The sequence below is a fragment of the Microcebus murinus genome, chromosome 18 (genome assembly GCF_040939455.1).
Source record: "Microcebus murinus isolate Inina chromosome 18, M.murinus_Inina_mat1.0, whole genome shotgun sequence".
NCBI classification, from domain to species: Eukaryota; Metazoa; Chordata; class Mammalia; order Primates; family Cheirogaleidae; genus Microcebus; species Microcebus murinus.
This window is the reverse complement of record NC_134121.1, coordinates 14,306,859-14,326,938: the sequence shown is the minus strand read 5'-3', so window position 1 is coordinate 14,326,938 and position 20,080 is coordinate 14,306,859. Positions and strand designations below refer to the sequence as shown.

The 20,080-nt window shown below is 43.6% G+C and overlaps 2 protein-coding genes across 2 annotated transcripts in view; one reads left to right on the top strand and one right to left on the bottom strand.

The window, feature by feature from the left end:
* Positions 1–20,080, top strand: part of STX8 (syntaxin 8) — a 467,623-nt gene that overhangs the window by 122,593 nt on the left and 324,950 nt on the right. The gene's annotated exons all lie outside the window — the stretch shown is intronic.
* USP43 (ubiquitin specific peptidase 43) overlaps positions 1–20,080 on the bottom strand; it is a 62,124-nt gene that overhangs the window by 27,844 nt on the left and 14,200 nt on the right. Inside the window, exons 3-8 of the mRNA XM_012761213.2 lie at positions 18,952–19,055; positions 11,955–12,047; positions 10,439–10,574; positions 7,469–7,604; positions 6,036–6,171; positions 2,748–2,859 (exon numbers count right to left, since the gene is read on the bottom strand). Coding sequence (XP_012616667.2) covers positions 2,748–2,859; positions 6,036–6,171; positions 7,469–7,604; positions 10,439–10,574; positions 11,955–12,047; positions 18,952–19,055 — 717 coding nt within the window. The remainder of the gene's footprint in view (positions 1–2,747; positions 2,860–6,035; positions 6,172–7,468; positions 7,605–10,438; positions 10,575–11,954; positions 12,048–18,951; positions 19,056–20,080) is intronic.

Below are 20,080 nucleotides of genomic sequence, written 5' to 3'. Positions count from 1 at the left end.
ATTCTACTCCTAGGTATATACCCAACAGAATTGAAAGGAGGGACTTGAACAGATATTTGTACACTAGTGTTCACAGAATCATTATTCACAATAGTCAAAAGGAAGAAAGAATCCGAGTGTCCATCCACAGATGAACAGATAAACAAAATGTGCTGTGCACACACAATGGAATTTTATTGAGCCTTGACACATGGTACAACATGTGTAAACTTTGAAAACATGATGCTTAGTGAAATACGCTAGATACAAAAGGATAATCATACGACTCTAGTTACATGAGATACTTAGGACAGATAAATTGATAGTGACAAAAATTAGAATGCTGGTTACCAGGAGATGAGAAGAGGAGAGAACGAAGAATGGTAATTTAATGGGTATAAAATTTTTGTTGGAGATGAAAAATTTGAGGTATAGATAATAGCAATGATGACACAACATTGTAAATGTAATTAATTTATGTTTATGGATGGTTAAAATAAATACATATTATGTATATTTTACTACAATAAAAAAAAATCAATAAGATCTTCATTCAAATAAAGGAAATACGGTTCTTAAGTTTGTCACGGATGACCTTGGCTATAACTGGAAAAAAATAAAATTCTCTTCCAAATTCTGACAATGGCAAATGGCAAATGTCTTTACTTAAAAAACCACTGGTGAAATACAGGTTGAATTATGGGGAAAAGAGGAAAGCGTTATAATTCCAGGAAAGAGAACACTGGAAGACAGAATGATCCAAAGCAGATCCAGAGAGCCACAAGTCGACCCCGTTGGCTTTGGCAGCTATTGCGTGCAGGACACGTGTTGGTAAGTACCTCAGAACCCAGCCATAGCGGGTCTTGTTGAGTGTGAAGTCAGGGAGTTTGTACATTTAACTGGACTATAATTACATTCTAGTTGATCCTTGACTTCAACAAAGAGAAAAATCAATGGCTGGAAGCAAGCTGAGCTCAGGGCCTTTGATTCAGGATTGACCACAGAAGGGTATTCTTCCTACGGAGGATGCCAGCTTAAACATGGGGGAGAAAACTCTTTCTCCTATCACCCCTAATTGGAGCCTTCTGGGTGGATGGCAAGGGCGCTCCTCATCAAAGCCACCCACATCTGCAAGGAGGCAGCTTGTCCCTGCCTGCACACAAAGAAACAGTGCTGGCCTCGCACACCCAAGTGTACAAAGTGCTATAAAAATGTTTTGGCAATGATAAGTCTTTTTCCCCCCCCCCATAATACATGCAAATTTAATTCTGTCCAGCAAAGTGCCCATTTTTGTAAGAACATTTGCTTGTCCTCTCTATTCTTGGCTAGGGAGATTTGTTTCGAACCATCAATACATACATGTCCACCATGCTCAGTCTGTTCAGGTCAAGGTTGAGAGTAATGAATATACTCTTCTCCAGTTATTATCACACTGAGCCAGTATTTAATACAGTGTTAAAAGAATAATGGGTTAAATAGGTGTCCTTAGCCTGGAAGCCTCTCTTAGAACATAGGATTCCTACAGAAAACCAAGCCCAGTGAATCTCTGGAAAAACATCCATGGCTGAGTTGGAGTTTGTCTGTGTTAGGATTTTGCTGGCCCCACTGATGGCTTGATTGGTTTCTAAAATCGAAATGACTGCAGAGGAGTAGAGGCCAAGGCATAGATGTGTGAGCAGGTGGGGGACAAGGATAGCTGAGTTAATGTTCACATGAAAGTGGTTTTGTCCACTTTCAATAGTCAGTAGCTCGAGGCTTGGCGGAAGGCTAAAACTATTACTAGAGATGCTGACCTACTTGCACAGAAGTTAGAGTTTCTAATTTGGGCGCTTTGGCAGATCCGCTCTGTAGCACATCGAATAAAATCCTTTAAACATAAAAGTTGGTACAAATGTAGTGAAGGTCTTTAACAAAGTGATATTTGGTATAAATCCTACATCAAACATATGGTTTTCCCTGAGCAGGAAAGAACATGAATTATGAGGCATTATCGCTGAGATAAGTTTGATATATCCCCCAAATGAAAAGTTCTTACACTATGAGAATAGTTAGGGGAAAAACATGAATCCAACACTACTGACCTGTCCCTAAAAATTTCAACATCTTCTGTGTCAAGCAACCATCAGAATAGTTCCTGGTATCATGGGAGCTAAAAATCAACGACTTTTACATATGTTGTTTTCGTTTGAAAACTATCAATCTGAGAATAAATAAGTGAAGGAGGAAAAACATTGTTTTCTTTCCTTTGAGTTTTTATCTCAGTTTTTTAAAAAAACTGGACAAATTATTTTAATGTCTAGTTTTCATATCTGGACATAATCATCCATTTTCCACAAAAATCATATCTCAAGTCCCTTGAAATTTCTGACTTAAATGTTAGAATTTATTACAATCTGCCATCCTCCAGGGAAAACTATGATAAGCTATAAATACACAAAATCGAGAAGACTAATGTGAGCGCCATTCTTTATTCCAATGGTGTCTTGAAAGAATTAGCAAAAAAAAGCTCCATCCATGAAAGATATTTTGTAGTATCATAAAGAGTAAAACACTACAGCTATGAAATGGTTACTTCCTTACATATGATATAAATGAAAGTTATTTATAAAACAGTATGAACACTCTCATCAACAGCAAATTCTCAGCTCTCCTGAGCTGTGCCTAAATTTCATCCCCTCACGAACATGCACACACACACACACGCACACACATGCACACACACACGTGCACACGCACACACATGCACACACATACGCACACACACTTACCTGTACAGAGGCCTCATTCTTCATGAGATAGCGAACCTTACTGAGAATAGACTGCTGGAGCTGGGGCCAGGAAATGGCTCTGTCTTCCCTTATCAGAAAAGGTGGCCCAAACCTGAAAAATCCAAGGAAATCAGGTTATTCCAACAAAGGGAAAACCAACAATATCCAACAGTCATGAGTGGTCGCTCTACTCATGGCTTCTTCTCAACCGGATAAGAGTTAAGAGCCAAACACAACAACTCAACAACAAAAAAGCAAATAATCTCGTTAAAAAGTAGGCAAAGGACCTGAGCAGACCTTTTTCAAAAGAAGATATGACCGACAGTCACGAAAAATTGCTCTACTTCACTAACCATCAGGGAAATGCAAATCAAAATCGCAATGAGATATCATCTCACCCCAGTTAGAATAGTTATTATCAAAAAGACATATATAACAAATGCTGGCAAGGATGTGGAAGAAAGGGAACTCTCAGATGCTGTTGGCGAGAATGAAAATTAGAACAGCCGTTATGGAGAACAGTATGGAGGTTTCTCAAAAAAAGTAAAAATAGAACTACTATATGATCCAGCAATCCCACTACTGGGTATCTATCCAAAGAAAAGAAAAGCAGTATGTCAAAGGGATATCTGCACTCCTGTGTTCACTGTAACATTATTCACAATAGCCGAGGGATGGAATCAACCTAAGTGTCCAACAACAGATGAATAGATAAAGAAAATGTGCTATATTTACACAATGGAACACTATTGGGCCATAAAGAAAGAATGAAGTCCTCTATTTGCAGCAACATAGATGAGCCTGGAGGACATTATGTTAAGTGAAATAAGCCAGGCACAGAAAGATAAATACTGCATGTTCTCACTCATACGTGCAAGCTTAAATAGTTGATCTCAAAGAAGCAGAGTGTGGAATGGTGGTTCCTCTAGGTTGGGAAGGGCAGCAGGGAAGCAAGAATAGGAAGAGGTTGGTTAACAGATACAAAATGACAGCCAGATAGGAGGAATACGTTCTAGTGTTCTATAGCAGCATAGGGTGGCTATGCTTAACAATAATTTATTGTACATTTTCAAATAGCTAGAAGAGAAGATTTTGAATCTTCCCAACACAAACAAATAAATGTCTGAGGTGATGGATATGCTAATTACCCTGATTTGATCATTACACGCTGTCTGTATACATGTATGGAAATATGATATTGTACCCCATAAACATGCATAATTCTGTGTCAATTAAAAATAATATAAATTTTAAAAAGAGCCAAGCACAGTATTCAATTATCAAAGAACCTCATCGCAAATGGAGACGTTGCAATGTAAACAGAGACTCAGAGATGCAAAGCCAGAGAGCACTGCAACGTACACAGGTTGCTCCAAATGTCAGGCTGGCTGATAAACTCTCTTCCTCACAGCTGGGAGTACAGTAAGAGAACATTCCCACCAGGGGAAAGCAAGACAGAGATAAATCCAGATGACACAATCGTTGGTTTTGTGTAGCACGAATATTCTCTTAACAGGGGATGTTTTCCACACCCAAGCTGAGGAGCATGCAGCAGTGAGTGTGCAGAACAAAAAATGCAGCATATGCCTGTGGCTGTAGGTCCCACCTCTGCTGGAAAAATCCTTGGACAAGTCCTTGGCTGAACCACAGTTTGTATGAAGATCCAATGGGGTAAGAATGTGAAACAAGCTCTGCTAAACCACAGCACAAATACGAAGTGATATGTCCGGACTGGCAAGGGCACAGTGCATCCATTGTTACATGGACAGATCAGTTTATTTAACTAAGCTTATATTCTGAGGCATTCGGGTTGCTTCCAAGTGTTTATTTAAACAATGCTTGCTAATGGCAGGAACTCAATATAGCCTTGCATAGAACCTCTGGGTGCACATAACCAATTGTTCCTTTAGGACAAATTTCCAGAAGTAGAAAGGCAAGATCAAAGCTATGTATTCCCAAACTGCCCTCCAGAAAAGCCATACCAATTTACCCGGTTCCCTGGCCTCTGGCCCAGAATGAGTATTATCAATTTCTGAAAATTATTTAACACTCTGAAAGGTTAAGAATAGGATATTGCTGTTGCAATCAGAATTTCTTCTATTGCTAACGATGCTGAATATTTTAACCTATGCTTGTATTTCTTCTGTGAACTTATGTTCATCTCCATGGCTCATTTACCAAGAGTATTTATTTCATTCATTTGAGAGAGAGCTAGGTTTTAAATGATGGTTATGAATCCTTTACCTCTTCACATGACATAAATAATTTTACTCCTTTGTCTTTCAAATTTAGTTTACAATTTTAAATATATCTATATCCTCCCAACTTAGGTGTTAAAATAGCCCCCCCAGCCAAAGACATAAATATTCCCCTGTATTGTTTTTAAGTTATTTTATAGTTTCCTTTTCTATAGTTACCTCTCTAATCAATCTGGAATTTATACATGTGAACTTATGGCAGGAGGAAAAAACTGACCATTTAAAATAAAAAGAAACCAATTAGCCTAGTCTTACTTATTGAATAATTCATTCACTTTCTAGGATTATGAAATATTGCATTTTTATCATATAATAAATACTTACAGATACTTGGCCTTTTCTATTCCAAGGGTTTAATTATATATTCTTCTACCCATATTACCATATTTTAATAATTAAAAATCTATTCTGCACTAATATTATTAATAGAACGATAATCCTGCTTCCTTCTTTTCTCTCTCACAATATTTTTTGGCTATTCTTACCAGTTTATTACTCCAGATATATTTTAGAAACACTTTATCAATCTAAATATATCTTAATGGAATTCTATCTTTTAAACACTTTGGACTACATAAGAAAGCTATCCGTTTTATCATATTTGTCATATAAGCAGTCACTTTCCTGAATTCTTTCATTAGTTCTAATCACTTTCCAGTTCTTGGTTTTCTGGACAGAAAACCAAACAATCTACAAATAGTGGCAATTTCATGTCCTCTTATAGCCAGTTTCTTTTAGTACTGCACTGCTGATATCTCATCACACAATATAAAATAACAGCAGTAAGATCAATAATAATTATCCCTCCAATTATATAGGGAAGCCTCTATCTCGTGTGTAATGGCTAAGAATGACATCAGCCACCTGCTTAAGGCGGTTACTTCTGATCCTCTTGATCAAAAAGTATCTGATCATTATTCTTAGTTTATTAACCTTGGAAACAGATATTTCATTTTATTCCAGACAGAATCCCAAGTACAGGTGGACAAATCCCAGACATCACATGAAGAAAGGATGAAGTTAAACATACCTGCTGGCCTGCTGCCCTGACCCCACCAAGTTACAGAAGAGGATGAGCACCTTGTTCTCACTGTGGAGAGATAGGGGGAATCGCTGACCCTCATGGGCTGCCAAGCGTGGGGAAACCGGCAACCCTGACGCATGAGCTGCAGGAGAGAGAATGACATTCGTATTCCTAAAGGAGCTGGGTCAGAACCCTGGCTGCTCTAGCCCTTCTTTCTCTCTGAGCAACTATTAAGCACCAGTGGGAGACACCAGAGGGCTTTAGGGGAGGAGACGATCAGGCTCTTGGCACTTGGGCCATCTGACACCTGGCACACAAATATCACATACGTGGTAGTGAACTTGCAGTTGTGTTCAGCCAATAATTTTAAAATAGGGACAGGAATTTTAACTAATACTTTTCTAAGCAATCTGAAAACTATTCCAAAATAGCTTTGGTTGGTTTCCTGCCTTCGTCAGAGATCCCCTCTCTCAGAAAGCCAACATAAGAAGTACACATAGAAGGTGAGACTCTCTACCAATGAGGAAGTAGAGGAACTGGACTAGCCTCTTTTTCCAACCAGTTCTGACATTTTGACTTTCAAGGGAAAGATGTGTCACCCATGACTGAATTTGAAACAAGGATTTATTTCACTTCGTTGTAACACGGTCAGGGTTAGTCAATGTCTTCTTGTTCCAGACTCCAACGCCCAGAATCTCCTTGACAACCCAGAGACCTGCAAGCATCCGGCCCCAGGGCTTGCTACCAAGGCTGGCTGAGGACATGTGGCCAGGGCATAGGAATCATCTGAGGTATGTCATAACACTGGCTCAAGGTCCCGTAAATATGGGCCTTTTGACTGGCTAATTGGGCCAAAATGTATACTGCGCTACAAATAAAGGGTGTTAGAAATTGACCATTTGAGCCAATCTAAGGTTTAGAAAAAACAAGCAGTAGGAGTAGAACTATTTCTTTAAAAAAGTCATTTAGCAACCTCTTTGACCATCTACTGCTCAAATTTGTAGAAATTTTACTTCAAACATAGACCTTGAGCCATAAGAGTCATGAGGACAAAGGTGACGTGACCCCAGCACCTATACTGAATAGTGATTTTCAGAGTGTGGGCCCCAGCCAGCAGCACCAATATCACCTGGGAACCTGTTAGACATGCAGGCTCTCAGGCCGCACCCCAGGTCACCAAATCACAAACTCTATAAGTAGGGCCCAGAAATCTGCTCTAACAAGCCCTCCAAGTGATTCTCATACTAAAATTTTGAGAATCCCTGTACTAGCTGAGTAATTTTTAATATCAATCATCTGTATACCAAATTATCTGGGAAAATAAGCCTGACAGTTCACAGTGCTAAAACTAGATGTATTATGTCTTAGCATTCAAAGACTACCCTCTCAAATTTAGAACTCATAATAGCCAAATAAAATTATGTAAAGCGCTATTGTACCTGACAGTGTCCCCTGGCCAGGCGATGGAGGGATTTGGAAGGCATACACATTATCTCCCTCTGCAATGGTATTCAGGTCCTCCTCATCAAAGAAAGACCGCTGGAATCCACTGGGATACAGTTCAACCAAGATCACCTGAAATGAGAAGGATCATTTTCCCTCTTGATTTCTCAAAGAGAACTTAACAGATAAGAAATCTAAAAATGACTGAGAGTCAACACCCCTTTTTACCCTTTCCTTCCTTCTAAGTGGCTACACATTTTTAGTAGTAAAACACAGTAGGTATACTAATTAGATTGACCACAGACATCTCAATTGCAACAAAAAAGAAAACTGAAAAATCTGAAGTTTTATACCCAGCTAAACTATCATGGAAAATGAGAATAAAGTAAAGCCCTATTTGTGTAAACAAAAAGTAAGTGTTTACTATTAACAGAGCTCCACTGAAAGAACTTCTAAATAGGGTTACTAACCCTTTTCACATTATGTCATACATAAAAAATGTTTTTATGGAACACTGAGTTAAATAGAAGGAGACGGTTTTGTAGTGCAAGAGAGGAGTGACTATCTTGAGAGTCCTGCCTGCCCTAGACCCAACTCTCCTGCCCTAAGGGCTGAAGAAATCAATATCTCAACACACCTAACTCATTTATGGTATAATGGCTGGGAAGTTCTCTTTTAAAAAATACATTTCAAGATTTAAAAAAAAAATACTGAATCAGAAGGAAAATTTGAATTGTAAGAAGAAATTATGAACCAAACAAATGGTAAACATTGGTAAGTGTAAATATGCATTGACCATACCAAACGATAATGTTAACTATTACTACTACAGCAACTCAGGGGAGAAGGAAGGAAGGATTAAAATACAGGACAACAGTATCTATTTATAATAACATCTAAATCAAAAAAGTATAAGAGAAATTAAAGCACACCAAGATCCTTATGTTGCGTGGGAAAATTAACATGAGGCCTTTTAAACTATGCATATTGATATTTTATTAATAATAATAACCATTAAAAGAATAGAAATATAATATATATATCCCAAACCAGAAGAGATAAAAGAAAAGTTGCTCAATCCAAAAGAAGCAGACAAGTGGAGGGGTGAGGCAAAAAAAAAAAAAAGAAAAAAGGGGGGCAGGGTAAATAGAAAGCATAAAATGACAAAAATAAATCCAAATACATCCACAATCATAGATAATGTAAATAGAATATACTTGTCAATTAAAGAAACAAAACATCAAAATAGAGTTTAAGTTCCATTCAAAATGCACATCCCTAATGAGTGCTATGTCCCTGAAAAAAGACACCATGCCTCTCCAAATCCTGACAGTCCTTCTACACACTTAATTATCTGAACTAAAAGCTCTCTCAGACTTCCTCCTTTCGATCTTTTCTGACTACCATTTTCTCCCCTGAACTCTCACCCACTGTCCTCTCTCTCAGTAGGTTCCCATAGAGAGCTTTAAGTTGACAAAGCAAGGTACGCATACTTTTTCCCCCTTTGAGATTGTCATGAACATCCTACATGGTAGTGATAGAGGTCAGAGGGGCTAAGTGGGTGGAGGCAGGAAAGAGCCACTGGGGAGACAGAAGGGCTCAGTAACCACGGTGATTATGTTGATGTAGACATAGGCAAAGCATAACAATCCACGACCTTAGGATATGTGTTATCTTTATTGTATGTGTAGTGTATGTGTACTATGTTTTAACCTTAACAAAAGGCTAAACCTAATTTTTGATTTGAATAAATCCCATGAGGTAGTCAGGGAAGTATAACTCTCCCATGCTACAGTTAAAGACACAGAGTACCAGGCTGGGCGCGATGGCTCATGCCTGTAATCCTAGCTCTCTGGGAGGCCGAGGCGGGTGGATGGTTTGAGCTCAGGAGTTCGAAACCAGCCTGAGCAAGAGCGAGACCCTGTCTCTACTATAAATGGAAAGAAATTAATTAGCCAACTAATATATATAGAAAAAAAATTAGCCAGGCATGGTGGTGCATGCCTGTAGTCCCAGCTACTCGGAAGGCTGAGGCAGGAGGATCACTTAAGCCCAGGAGATTGAGGTTGCTGTGAGCTAGGCTGACGCCATGGCACTCACTGTAGCCTGGGCAACAAAGCAAGACTCTGTCTCAAAAAAAAAAAAAAGACAGAGTACCAATCACATATTTATCTGGAGTCAGAAAGCTAGAGAGTTGCTGAATCACAAGGAGACCCCCATTCAGGGCCCTCACATCCTTCTACACTGCCTTGTGCCAGGATCACCTCTACCCCACCTTTCAGAGGGCCCTCCAGGCACAGTGAACCCAATCCCTTTACCAAGATTCCTTTTCTAAAAAAAACTAGAGCACAGTCATCCCACCTTCCCCCAAATCTCCTTTCTTGTGTTGCACACCATCAGTTGTCTTAGCAGTTCTTCATATTTCATTTATTGTCCCTTCAGTATCCTGGTTTATATTTCCAGGAGTGAAAATACAGAATAATGACTTAGGCTATGAAATCAAGCCATCTGCATTCAAATCCCGGCTCAGCCACTTACTAGCTGTGTGACACTGGGCAATTCACTTAACCTCTCTGGACTTCCTTTGTCCTCATAGGTAAAATGAGGATAATTGTAATGTCTACTTCACAGGATGCTTGTGATTAAATCAGCTATGAATATCAAGTTCACAGAACAGAGCTCCATACTCAGTGAGCACTGAGGGCTAGCTACTGTTGGAATTATTGCAGTCACAACCATCATCACCTTCTTGGAAGGAAAAGTGTCCTTTTCCGGTCATTCTGAGTAAATGCAGGGAGAAGTCAAGGCCCAGTTTTCAAGGACACCAGGCTCCACTAATCAAACAGAAACCTATGAGTCATGCTGGAGTCAACTGGGAACCACAGATCGGCCTAGACAGTCTAGACAGTTGGCCCAGTTAGCACGCTGTCACCCAGTGACCTGGCCCCAGTGCAATCCCATCACACCTCATCTGCAGGGACTCCTCCTTCCTCTGCAACCATCTTCCTCAGGGCTGCCACTGTGCTGAGGATCGGCACGGCCAGGCCAACCCGCAGGAACTGCTGGCCCTTAGAGGGGAAGGCCAAGGTGACGCTCAAGAATCTGGAAAATAGGAAGGGGCAACATCCTTAAAGGACTGACGTGAACTGTCAACACCACCACTGACACTGGATCAAGTTCAGCACTTTGTTCATCTGCTTCCTGGTTGGGTCCCTGCACTTTAGGTGCACTGTCACCAGGTGGCAGCGGAGAGCCAAATCGCCTAAACTGCTTTTCCAGAGACTGGAAATAAAAGGTATTTGGTTAAGAATCACCATATAGATCTCTAAGCTCAAGGCTCTATTTGTTCAGTAGATAATCTTAAGCAAAAACAACCTCTAAAGTTGAACAAATAAATACTTCTTCCTGTACAAACCAACACTATTGGTGTTACTCTCTTTAATGAAATTCTCCCCTGGGAATCTGCTTCTACTTCCCACTACCCCCCACCACATAGTCTTCCAGCTACTGTTTCTCTTGTCTATATTGCAGTGATTGTCCAAGTCACACAGCTAATTAGTAGAGCTGGGATTTGAACCTGGGAAGTTTGGCTGCAGAGTCGGTGGTCTTAACCACTGTGCTATGGTGAATCAAGCCAAAGGTCTGAGATCACATCTATCAGTAGACTTTATCCGACAGTGTCACTGCTAATAGTACAAGCCATTCATTATACTTGTAGGGCAGATGATCGGCAGCACGGGACTCTAGAGCAGAAAGGGAGACCGAGTGGCCAGGGAAGGCTTTCTGAAGATGCCATGTCTTCAGCTGCATCCTAAGCATGGAGGACTTCAACAGGTAAGAGAAATGGCACGTAAGGAGGTGGCGAACACAGAGAAATGCCTCTGTCTCACGCCAGTGAAGGCACCCCACGTAGGAGCTCACTACCATTCCAGGACACTGACGTTGGCCACCTGCCTTAGTGGTTACTGCCAAGACGCGGCTCCTGTGAAGCAGCCTCCACCACGTGCCTCCTACTCACCCCTACTTCTACTTTTCTCCTCTCTCACCTCCCCCAAACAACCCTTTTCCTCTTTCTTTGCTCCTTAAAGAAATCTTTTTTCCTACACTTTCCCAAAGGAAAAGGATTTTGAAATCAGGCAGGGAAGAGCAGGTGGTGACAGATTTTTCTCCCGTCTGCCCACGTGACACCGATGGGCCCACGCCAGCTTCTGAACGGGCCACGGGCCTAGACCTGGCAGCGGTGCTGATAAGCAAAAGCATTCTGTTCCTGATACCGTCCTCAGATAAAGAAGGGGCGCGGTGACCTTTCACTTTCATTGTCACATTCACTAGCTGAGCTTCACCGGGCTACGAGACTGGTTTCTGGAGAAATGCTGGCAGAGAAGCAAAGGAGAGGAAACGGCAGATGCGAAGCCAGAAGGTTTCCCGTAACGGGTAAGGATGGAAGTCAAGTTCACCGGGCAAGCTGCGACGTTCACGTACCTCGTCTGGCGCAGGGGGATGGGCAGCGACACACACAGGAAAGGATCGAAGGTGTTGCTCTGTTTCAGGCAGTGGGGACAAGTCAAAGAAGATCTGCCAGGGTGAAGGACAGAGAGGGAAGTTTAATCACACGACAACGACGCAGCAGTCCCTCAAAAAGTTGCATACACGGCCGGGCGAGGTGGCTCACGCCTGTAATCCTAGCACTCTGGGAGGCCGAGGCGGGAGGATTGCTCGAGCTCAGGAGTTCAAAACCAGCCTGAGCAAAAGCAAGGCCCCGTCTCTACTATAAATAGAAAGAAATTAGCCAAACAACTAAAAATAGAAAAAAAATTAGCCAGTCATGGTGGCACATGCCTGTAGTCCCAGCTAGTCGGGAGGCTGAGGCAGGAGGATCGCTTGAGCCCAGGAGTTTGAGGTTGCTGTGAGCTAGGCTGATGCCACGGCACTCTAGCCTGAGCAAAAGAGTGAGACTCTGTCTCAAAAAAAAAAAGTTGCACACAGAATCACCACTGCATTTCCACGCCCAGCAATTCCACTCCTAGGTATGGGCCCAGAAGAACTGAAAACAGGTGTTCAAACATTGGTACACAAATGCTTGCAGCAGTACTCACAATAGGCAAAATGTAGAAACAACACAAACGTCCACGAACAGATAAATGGGTAATCAGAACATGGTACAGCCACAGAGTGGAACGCATCAGCCATAAAGAGGAACAAAGTGCGATGAACCTTGAAAACACTGTGCTAAGTGGAAAAAGCCAGACACAGAGGTCCACGTATTGTACGATTCCATGTATATGAAATATGCAGAATAGGCAAGGCCAGGGAGATGGAAAGCAAGTTGGGGGAGTTGGGGGTTGCCAGGAGCTGAAGGAAAGGGAGATGAGGACCGAGTCCTCACTGGATACAGGATTTCTTTCAGGGTGACAAAAATGTTTAGGAACTAGAAAGAGCTGGTGGTTGCACAACAATGTGCATGCCATGGAACTGCACACCTAAAAATGACTAATTTTATGTTACGGGACTTCCACCTCAACACAAACAAAGTGGGAGGAGAGAGCTGAGCACACGTATGGTGCACTGAGCATGGGAAGGGAAGCTGGGACCCTCCAGACAGGAATGCAGCGTGCCAACTGCCACGCTGAAGGCGTCTCAGGACTAGCTTTCCCCCAGTGCTCAGCCTCCCTGTGCACCCACAATCACAAAAGCTTTTTAAAATTTCAGATGGCCAGGTCCCACTTACAGGGATTCTGTCTCAAGGCTGATGGAGTGGGGCCCAGACATCAGCATCGAAAAAAAAAAAAATTCAGGGAGCATTTAAGCTCCCCAGGTGACTCTAATGTTCACCCAGGGTAGAAAACCACTGATGTAGTCCACCCTCGTCATTGTACAGATGAAGAGACAATAGAGTTCAGAAAATGGCAGCTAATAATAACAGCTAATATTCAAACAGTGTGTTTACTAAGAACTGGGCATCATTCTGAACACTGGGCATCTATGCACCCATTTACTACCCATAACCACCAATACCATACCCATTTTACAAAAGAGAAAACTGAAACACAGAGTGGTTAGGCAATTTGCCAAAGGACACACAGCTCTTAAATGCCAAAGCCAGGCTCAGTTTCCAGAGCCCAAGTTCATCATCATTCCAATGTTCTTTAGTATAAGTGGGTGAGGCATCGGTTGGTTCAGAGTACACACACTGTTGATCTTCTTTTAACTCTTTTAAGTTTAATACTCCATACTTTCAAACAGATCTCTGAAAGCGAAGTGCAATTTTTATATTCCACATAGGCGCTCCAATTTTATTTCTTTAATCATATAACATTTCATGTTCTTCCAAGATAGAAGGGATTTCCGTACGCTCCATTACTTATCCTAAAATCTACACTAACTTCCAGGAGGATGTGGAAAAAGACCTGCTGGCGGTTGGGCTCTGAAGTCCACACATTTCCCACCGGACAGCCTTGCCAGGTGAGTGAGCAGGTCGAGCGGAGCTGGCACCAGAACAGGTTTCCTGGGTGCCGGTGGAAAGTGCTAGTCCTGCTTGGTTGATTTTCCACTGAGCAGACAGACGCACGGCAACATAAACGCCAGGGTGCTGCCCAAGGCGACCCTGAGTGACCTGCTCATCGCTGGTCGGCTCTCTTGGATATGAGTTAACAGAATGTCAAGCCAACCTCAGAAAACAGACCCCCGGAATGAACACCCAGTCACTCTTGCTGCCTCTGGTCACTTCCCTTTGGAAGAACCATGACAGCACACTTGGTCCCCCAGCCAGCGCCAGCCAGCAGGGGGACCTGATGTCTGGTGAGTCCCCGCTGCCACCCCGTTTCTCCTCCAATCCTTCTCCATCTTCAGCCATGACATTCTTAGGCATAAAATTGGCCCTAAAGGATATATTTTTGTCCTTGGGAAATTTCCAAATTCCCGTTTTACATGCACGTGAACAAATGCAAGAGAAGATTTGTCGGTGACTTCTTCATTTTTTTTTTAGCCTACGAAAACTAAGCTGTGCTGTGTTTTTCTTGTAGAGTTGCAACATATCTAACTGGCTCAGGGAGATGACCTTTATACTGAACCACGAACCCCTGTCAGGCAGCAAGAGGTGTGTGGTTTAGGAAAAAAAAAAAAATAGAATGGGCTAATTTTATATTTAAAGCATGAAGAAAATATATTGTTTTCATAGTAAACTACAGAAAGGATGTGGAATACCCCTATTTCTCGAAGGTTGAGAAATGAGGACAGAGTGAATGTGACCAACAGATCTGGAAGAGGACGGAGAGGCAGCGTCACTTTTATAGAAAACTCTGTCCATGTCACCGGGCTATAGCAACAGCCCAATGTGGCCTGAGAGGTCCTTTCGCCCTTGCGTCCCCTCCAGGGCATTTGCAGTCCTGTCCTGTTGTCCCCCAGGTGCTCAGAGGGGAAAGGGACAGAAAATCACCCCAGTGCCCTTCAGTGTTCACGTGCCTGTTTCCCTAAGGTATATTCAGTTGTCAAACTGCTTCTGTTCCAAAGCTAATCAATTGCTTTCCACCTGCTACAAATGCCCAGACATGAGCCGCAGGCTTTGACCCTGCATGTCTTGCCACTCTGCTGCCGATACACGCATATGTCATACCTCAAACCGGCCGACTTCACCTGCTCACTGGGCAGTGGAACTGACGACTACGCAAAGCACGATCATTACAGCAACACACAAGCAAGATGTCAGCATTCCAAAATCTGTTCTGAGGAAGTCTTTAAAAACACACTCTGCCTAAAAGGGAATGCTCCCTATAATGGGGGCGACAGATTAGATTTTCTATGAATAAAGGCAATGAATGACATGAAGAATTTGAACACACTCACTCACACACAGAACTCACAATCCCTCCTCCAGCCAAAACTCCAGCATAGTAACAAAGCTTGGTTATTAGACTTGCAAGACATTTTTAGGTTGTGAAAATAATCACATGGAATAACTAAGTATTTCTCCTATGGTTCATACCTCCGGCATGTTAATACTATTCCCTATTCTCTCCTCCAGCCAAAGTAAAGCTCCCAGTCCCTTAAAAGGGGCTTAAGGGGAGATGGAAGAGGGAGAATCCCAGTGCACAGAGAACTCTGAATTAATGCATGATCACATCCATCTCATTTCACGGAGGAGGCTGATCCCACCCCAGGCACACCCCACCCCATGGAGAGGAAGCCAGGGAGGGACGGGGCAACAGGTGCCACCAGCTTGGAGCTGCCCCACTTACGGCTGCAGAAAAGAACTTTTCAGACCCCAAAAGCCCTCGCCTGGCTGGGCATCCCTGGTGACACTTTTCCTTTACTCTAGACCATGAGGCACAGAGTAGGTATCTTAAGCTGTCACCAGTCCGTTTTTAGCATGAACACCTCTCCTCTTACTCATCACCCCACAGGAAAGAAATCTACCCAAAGGGCAGTGGCGGTCTTTAATATCCGATCAGCTCAATGTCGCTTCTTCAGGAATGCCCCCACCCCTGACTCGCCCCACACCAAGTCAGGCACCTGCAAACGCACATCAGACAGGCACCTGCAAACGCACATCAGAGCACCCTCGAGTTTTCCTCCCAAGCACTCGCCTGTTATAATATAATAAAAACTCAGGAGTCATCCTAGACGCTCATCTGTCCCTCAGTCCCTCCACCACTCACCCCTATCCCCATCAGCAGCTAGTCCCGCTGCCTCTACATCCAAAACTCATTCCAAACCCACCCGCTGCCCCTGCATCTCCACCACTGCCCCCTTGCTGCCACCACTCTCCCACAGGGACAATGGCACCAGCATCACCCGCTGCTCCCGCCTCCTCTCCTGCAAGAACCAGTCACCTCTTAAATTGATGAACGAGACCACATGCTGCTTTAAACTCCACGGTGGCTTCCTGTGCCCTCTAGACTGAAACCCACACACTTGGACTGAAAACCTGCCCTACCAGGTCCCGCCGTCTCCTGCCCACTCGCCCCTCAGCAGCTCCCCTGGCATTTCCATTCCTTGAACTTGCCAAGATCATTCCCAGCCCAGGCCCTTTGCCGTTGCTGTTTCCTCTGCCTGGAATACCCTGGAATACCCAACTACCTGAATGCTGGACTCCTTGTCACTCGGTTCTCAGCTCCAACGCCCTTCTGAAAAGCAGCCTCCCCTGACCCCTTCATCTGATGTCAGCTGCACCCCCAAGTTACCCCTTGTCAGTTCACTGGTCACTAGCACATGTCGTTTGTTTACGTCTAATACCCCCCAGCAGAAGGTGAGCCCCATGGGAACGGGGCTGAGTCTTGTTCACAGCACCTAGAAGAGAAACTGCACACAGTAGGGCAAAAAGGAACAAGGGTGGTATTTCTGGCTGGTATTTGGCTGGTATTTCTCTCTCATGGGCAAGGAGCTATGGCCCTCATGGTGAGCCCGGACCAGGCGCTGTAGCAGGCACTCGAATACTTGAAAGAAGAAAGAAAGTGAACGTGGACAAGCGAGGAAGAGGGTAGAGAGAACCAAGTGAGCAGAGCAACATGTGAGTTTGTTGTACAGGGACACCAGTGGACACTACCTGGTGGCAATTTTCAATGACCCCTCCCTTCTCTAACACACCTGCACCTTATACTCGCCTCCCTCTTTCTAGATGTTCTTTTTTCTTTTCATCTATTCTTCTTTTCCTCTGTCTCCTTATTTTTGTTTCCAGCAGCCACTGCTTTGGGCACCTGAAGATAAGACAGATGCCCAACAGGCGGCTGCCAGAGCCGGTAGCTGTCGAGGTCAGCAGCCGGGAAATTAGGTTTCCCCTTTGCATACCTCCTGGAGGGTCACCTCATCCCTCAGGAAATGAGTGGCCTTTCTTCAGGCACAACGAAATCTGGGCTCATTTAGAAGAGATTTCCGTTGCCCGATATTCTCAACAACCAAGGCAGGAATGCAGTGCCCCGCTGTCACTCTGGTTGTTTCTTTGGGGTCCCCTTGCTGGTGGGGCAGAGAGAGAGAGAGAACCTCTCCCCCAGCGCTGTGGATTTTTCTGCCCCGGTGGGAAGCAGCTTTGGCATTTTCCCAAAGCGTTTCAGAGACTATTTGGCCTTCCTAAATAAACAATCACCCTTAAAGACAGTGATCATATCTTACTTATTTTATTGGTGATTTCTGAATATATATGATAAATCAGGACAATTTCTGGGCAATTTTAAGCAACCTCCTCCTGCTTAAACACAAAGAATACAAACCCCTCAAAAGTACAGAAGTAAATGGCTGTGAGTAAAGGAATTCTAGGAGACTGAATAATTGCTTCCTTGTTTGAAGAGAAGTAAATAAAAGGAGAAAACCACCAGGGGACCCATAAACACCACAGCAGAGCAAAGCAAAGGGAGGATCATCCGGGAGACGCAGAGAAAAGCACAGCTTTGAAATGATTTAATGCAACATCCAGAAGAAAAAGCTTTTTGGTGTCTCTAATAGACAGCATAGCTTCTGTGCAACAGAAAATCACAACGAACACACAAGGTGAAATGGAAAAACAATAGAAGAGGAAGAATGGCAGAGAAGGCAAAGGCAGGACCTGTGCTTCAGAGATATTTCAGAGGGAAAATGCTGGTTCTGCCACTTAACATGTGTCCTTGCAAAAAATCCAACCTCCCAGATTGTAATATGTGTCTCATGGGATTTTTGTAAGGATTAGATAAAATATATGTGTATGTATATATGCATATATATTTGGGGGGAGGCATACATACACATACACACACACACACACACACAGACATATGTATGGACAAGCATGTCACTTAGAGGAGGATCTCTATAGCCAATGGCTTCCCCTAACGCCCGACCACTGTGCTCATTCTCACCTTTACTTAAGCTCCCATTTGTTCTTGTTGCATATGTTCCCACCTATTCAATCCTATTCAGTCCTGCAGAGCCCATGAAAAGGCACACCTCTTCCGAGAAGCCCAGGGGGATTTCTCCCTCCGACCTCTCACTGCTACCAGTGCTTTCACTAAACACCATATGCTTGAAAATATTCTGCCTTGTTTGAGTCTCTGTACTTTCATATATAAAAGCCCAAAGAGAACACATACATTCTGAAGTCAAAGGCTGTGTAATATTATATTTTTAGTGTCCTCCATAACGCTGGGAAGTCTTAGACTCAGAATGACCTGTTAAAGTGGGCTCTCAACAAACAGGAGGGGTCTTCCCCACTGCAGAGGGGTTGCTTGCTGCCTGCAGAAGGATCCAGGCCTCCACATTCACCCTCTGCAGAATCACTCTTATCACTTCTCCTCTAAGAGGAGGTGCAAGGCCCAGAGCTAAGAAGGAAAAGAGGAAACTGTGAAGTTCAGAGACAATAGGAATGAGCAGTTAACTGGGATTTATGATGGGATCGAGAAGGTGTCCGTGGCTTTTGTGTGTAATCTCAAGGTAATCTGGCAATGGGAGACTGGTTGCCAGTCTTGAATCTTGCTGGACCCTTGAGTGATACATTCGGAACACATTCCGGTCTTACCTATATTGCGCTTGAAAGTGGCTTTGCACAAAGCTTTGAGCTAGAGAAAGCTGAGCCGACGGTGACAGGCAGTTTTCAGAGGTCTTACTGGCTTCAGGCGGAAGCTACAAAGAAATGAGGGAAAGAAGCAAGATTAGGTACACCTGCTATCACGCAACTGTTTCCAGACCACTGAGCCCGTGGCTTCCTCCTGGGCCTGCAGCAACCCTTTCTGGGCCTCTGAGGAGTCTCGGCCTTCAGTGCCACCATACGCAATGCTGTTTCCATCCCTTGACCTCCCAAAGTCCCCGAGAGAAAAGAGGGTACGAAAAACCTGAAGCATGAACCTTGACGAACGCTCACTCCTACTCAGCAGCCTCGACTACTCCCTCTAGATTGACAGCTTCTGCTCTTTATTTGCGTCCTGCCGGGCCTCAAAGCCTAGATGCCCCTTCTACACTTCACTTGGGTGGGCTGCCAGAACCTGAAATACATCCACCCCAAATCTCTCCATCTTCCACCTGCCTGCTAAACCCCTTCTGGCCGCATTTGCCAGTTTTCAGATAAGTACTGTCTTTTGCAGACAACTCAGGCTTTAGATGCATAAGCTTCCTTCACTCCATACATCAGTCTATTTGTATCTTTCCTTGGGTTCCCTTGTGTATTTGTTTTTCGTGGCTACTGTAGCAAATTAGCACGATCTGGTGTCTTCTAGCATGATCTGGTGCCTTCTATTCTCTCACGGTTCTCAGGACTAGACATCCAAAACCAGTACTGCTGGGCTGAAGTCAAGTCATCAGCAGGGACATGCTCCTTCCAGAGGCTCCAGGGGACCGTCTGTTCCTTGCCTCACCCAACTTCTGGTGGCTGCCAGAATTCCTGGGCTTGCGGCCGTGTCACTCCAGCCTTCGTGGCTAGCATCTTCCAACTTCTCTCTGCTCTATCTCCATGCTGCGTTCTCCTCTGTGTGTCTCAAAGCATCTTCCAACTTCTCTCTGCTCTATCTCCATGCTGCGTTCTCCTCTGTGTGTCTCAAATGTCTCTCTGCCTCTCTCTTCTAAGAACACTTGGTATCACATTTAGGACCCACCTGAATACTCCAGGTTAATGACCCCATCTCAAGATCCTTAATCACATCTGCAAAGTCTTT